The sequence below is a fragment of the Apium graveolens genome, chromosome 5, assembly GCF_009905375.1.
Source record: "Apium graveolens cultivar Ventura chromosome 5, ASM990537v1, whole genome shotgun sequence".
Classification (NCBI taxonomy): Eukaryota; Viridiplantae; Streptophyta; class Magnoliopsida; order Apiales; family Apiaceae; genus Apium; species Apium graveolens.
Genome location: NC_133651.1, coordinates 212,707,021 through 212,711,633, shown reverse-complemented (window position 1 = coordinate 212,711,633; position 4,613 = coordinate 212,707,021). Strand labels below are relative to the sequence as shown.

The following is a 4,613-nucleotide window of genomic DNA, read 5'->3' as shown; positions in this document are numbered from 1 at the left end:
TCAGCTTTGTCCGGCTTCTTAGCCAAGGATAAAAGCTGTTGATGTTGGAGTTTGTAGCTTAGGACAGTCTTGTACTGTTCTGATGTAAATTTCAATTTCATGAATGTATTCTCTTAATATATTAATGAAATTTTATATCTTTGCAAGATTTTGTCTCTGAGATGTTTGCAAATATACTGCATTTTTAAATCCTGATATATCCATATTTTGATGACCATTTTAATTGCTGATATAAATTAAGTTCTGATTCTGAAATGTCAGTACTTGTTTACTTGATTTATTTTTTGGTCATTCTCACACTTTATATTTTTTCAGAAAATTGGTTTTGCAGTAAAAATGATTAAAAAGGTGGGAACAATTTAAATTTTGAATTAAAACTGACTTACCTCAATTAATGATATTACTTAGTAAGTGGAACGGGTTTTCCTTAAAAAACTGCATGTGATAAGTAATGATTACTGTTTTCCCATGCCCATTAACTATTCATTATTGTTGCATGTCTGACAGGTGTCCAATGGTTTTTTTTAACCATGTATAAGTAAGAAAGAGAGAAGATTATACAATCTTTTATTTACTTTTACATTTTATCTCTCTTTCTTTACTTTTACTCTCTCTCATCTCCTGACGCTGTTTTTCATACAGACATTTTGTCAAACACCTTACAGGCAAACTTATTTCACAATTTTTTTCTCATGGCCCCTAAGGATTTGATTATAGATGGAGCCAAGTTCGTTCCCAACAACTATGCTACCATCTTAAATCATGATGAAGCTCCATCTGAGTTGCACTTTATGCTAGATCTTCTTTCACACAGTGAAATTGGGTATGCATTGACCCAGCCACCAGTCTTTTCAAGCCAACAAGTTCTGACGTTTTGGCGGACTGGGTATTTTGATAATGGTGGTGCTACTGGTACTCCCAGCATTATTTTTGAAGTCAATGATGTTGAACATGTGGTAACTCCTGGAACAGTTCATAAAGCTCTACATTTACCAGACGGCTGCATTTTCTCAACACCGGAGGAACCAGTTCTACAGCAGCTCATGGCCAATTTGGGGTATGAGAAGAGTTTGGCTAAGCTTGGACAGTTGAAACGAGCATATATCAGAAAGGAATGAAGCTTTTTCTTCGACTGCATCACTAAAGCCTTCGGGAATAAGTGTTCCAACTTTGATGCCATTCCAATAATGAGTCAGCACATCGGGTATGCTATTATTAACCAAACTCATTTTGATTTTGGAAGTGATGTGCTAGGTTTTATAGGGGATAGGATGACAGAGGATAGGAATGTTGTCTACTTTGCTAGATTATGTCTGCTTATATATAATTTATGTTGTGTTGATGAACCCCAACCTACCACTGACTTATTTCCACCCTTTAAACTTGCAAAACGGGCTTTTAATGACTTGGTAAATGCTGATCTTAAGAAAACGGTGGTTAGACCTTTACAGATTCATCAGTTTATAAAACAGATCCTGGTAAATGCTGATCCTCAAACCTATAGATCTGTTTATCCTGATGTTCAACCTACCACCACATCCCAAACACCACAACAACCATCAGAACATACCACTCATACATCTATACCTCAATCCTCTATCAGAACACATCTCAAACCTTCACAGATAGCTCAACCTTCATCATCAGCACATACTGTGAAGCCTTCATCTTCCAAGCCCAAGAGGACAAAGACTGTCCCTCAGACACCACAGAAGAGAAGGAGGATTGTTCTGAGAGATGAGTCTGATAGTGAAGAACAGGTTTCTGCATCAGAACCTGTTGTTAAAGAAGCTGAGAAGGTCCCTTCTCAGAAGGATTCTGGAATTGGAGGATCTAAGCTTCTCAAAAGGCTTAGAAGAATGACTTATGCTGAACCTCCCAAGGAATCCCCACCTTCTAAGAGATACAAGACATAGAGAGCTAAACGGCCAGCTTCAGATGATGAGGAAGTAGCAGCTAAGGAAGGAGATCCGGAATCTCTGATCTCAAAAGAACCAGAATTTGTTGAAGCTACTGCATCTCCCTCTCCATTGTCCCCAACTCAGGAAGCTGCTACAGGCAAGGCAAACACACCATCTGTGTCTCCTGTACATGAAACTGTATCTCCCGTAGACCCAGGCACAAGTGCTGAAATTGATATTCACAACCTGGTTGTGCCTGAGGTTCTCTACTTAGAAGCTCCAACAGCAATTAATCCATCAACAACACCTTTTACTGATGCTACTCAAACTCCAGAATTGTCTACAACACCTTCTCTGCATCTAGATGTTGATGATCAGAATATAGGTGAGCATCAGGCTATGGCTGTTGATCAGAACTTGGAAATAGATCAGCTCTTAGAGGATGATGCTGAAGCCTCAATTGCTTCTCATACTGTTGTTTTATCAGAAGATGCTGATTCTGTCAGTTCTGATGCTTCAAATGCTGATTCTACTGGTGATGCTGCTATTAATGCAGATGCTGATGAAGCTGGTCCTTCAGGACATGCTGCTATAGAGTAAGACATGGTGTAAATAAATAACATCTACCTCAACACTTAATGTTATCAAGAGTTTTATAAATGTGTCTCTAACTCAAGTAGTTGATATGCTAAATTTATAAATAGTTGATTTGGGTTCGATTGCCATCCAAAACAACAATTTTTAACATTTAATAAAATACATGGGTAAAATAGTAATTACGAATAAAATATTTCTACAAAAACTTGATGTTGCAATATTATATATATAATAGATGTTAAAGTAGAAATCCAACACTGATCCGACCGAAAAATTATATATTTATCTACGAAATTTTCACAATAACCCTGCCCAATAGATTATTATTATATATATGTAATTATATTTTTTTTAGGTGGAGATCCGATTAAAAGAATTGACTCCTAACTCATTTTTCTATTTGAATTATTTTTAAATTCGATCTCCTCTCGACCGAGCATTCAATGTTAACCGTTAATAAATATTGTAAAAATCGGTAATTAAAACTAATATGTATAGGTATCAATTTAGATTTAATCAGAGAATTGAGAATTAATCGGAAGAAAAAGTGTATGAAAATATAATATTTTAATTTTATTTAATTCAATACCCTAATATTATTAGTTATTTAAAAATAAATATATATTTATCATATCATGATATTTATAATTATATAAATTTAATTAAAGATTCCTAATTTATTTACTTATGGGTAAAGATTGTCGCGACACCTGAAAATATCATAGCATGTATTTCAAAGATAACTATCGACCACAAATAATATCAGAAATCTACATTATACTAAAATAAAGTATAACTTGTTATTGGGATTTATGGAGACATTAAATGAGTGTGGATTGAAAGACTTGGGATTCAGTGGGGAGAAATACACATGGGAGAAATCAAGGGGGCAAGAAAATTGGATTCAGGAGAGTTTAGATAGGGGAGTAGCGAATGATGGGTGGAGTAATTTGTTCCCAGCGGCAGAGGTACAAGTCATTGAGGTTGCGACATCGGATCACTTACCTTTATTCTTACAATTAAACAAACAGGTGTACGTGCCTAAGGGGAAGAGGTTTAAGTTCGAAAATATTTGGATACGGGAGCATGAATGCAGAAATATAGTGAAAAATGGCTGGGAAGTATCTGTGGGGAGGGATATTGTAGAAAAAATACGTATTTGTGGTGTAAGATTGCAGGAGTGGGGAGGAGGGATTAATACAAAATATAAGTTGCAATTGCAGGAGTGTAGAAGATTACTGAGGAAGTTACGTTCGAGAAGAGATATGGGTGGAATTCATCAGTATAATGAGGTTAGAAGTGAGTATTTGAAGTTGCTGGAACGTCAGGAGGTATATTGGAAGCAACGAGCCAAGCAACATTGGTTGCGGGAGGGTGACAAAAATACGAGGATTTTTCACAGATTTGCATCAGTTAGGAGGAAAAATAATAGAATTGAGCGAATTAAGGATGCAGATGGGAATTGGCAAGAAACTTCTGAGGCGATTCAAAGGGTAATTGAAGGATATTTTATGGATTTGTTTGCATCTTCGAATGCTGATGGACGGTTATCGGAACGAGAGATAGTAAAACAATTAACATAATGTGAAAATGCTGAGTTGTTGATGGAGATAACTGCTGGGGAAGTGAAGGACGCAGTGATTGCGATGCACCCTGATAAGGCTTGTGGACCAGATGGACTTAATCCGGCGTTCTTTCAGATTTTCTGGAGCATTATTGAGGATGATGTGGTAAAATTTTGTCGTGAGTTCATGCAGACAGGGGAGCTACCCGAAGGGGTGAATGAGGTTGTGGTATGCCTGATTCCTAAAGTTCAAGAACCTAAATCGATGGGAGATCTTCGGCCTATTTCTTTATGTAATGTACTAGTCAGAATTTTGTCAAAGGTGATGGCCAACAGATTGAAAAAATGCTTGGGGTCTATTATTTCAGATAGACAGAGCGCTTTTAGTGAAGGAAGAATTTTGACGGATAATGCTCTAATAGTATTTGAGCTGAATCATTATATGAAGAGAAAGACACAGGGACGGGAGGGAGTAGCAGGATTGAAAATTGATATTTCAAAAGAATATGATCGTCTGGAGTGGGGGTTTATACAAAATATGATGATCAAGT

General features: G+C 36.5%; 1 protein-coding gene across 1 annotated transcript; it reads left to right on the top strand.

The window, feature by feature from the left end:
• Positions 1-3,310: 3,310 nt before the first annotated feature.
• On the top strand, positions 3,311-4,081 carry LOC141660660 (uncharacterized). The gene has a single exon (XM_074467647.1). The coding sequence runs from the start codon at positions 3,311-3,313 to the stop codon at positions 4,079-4,081; it is 771 nt and encodes a 256-aa protein (XP_074323748.1).
• The last annotated feature ends 532 nt before the right edge of the window (positions 4,082-4,613 follow it).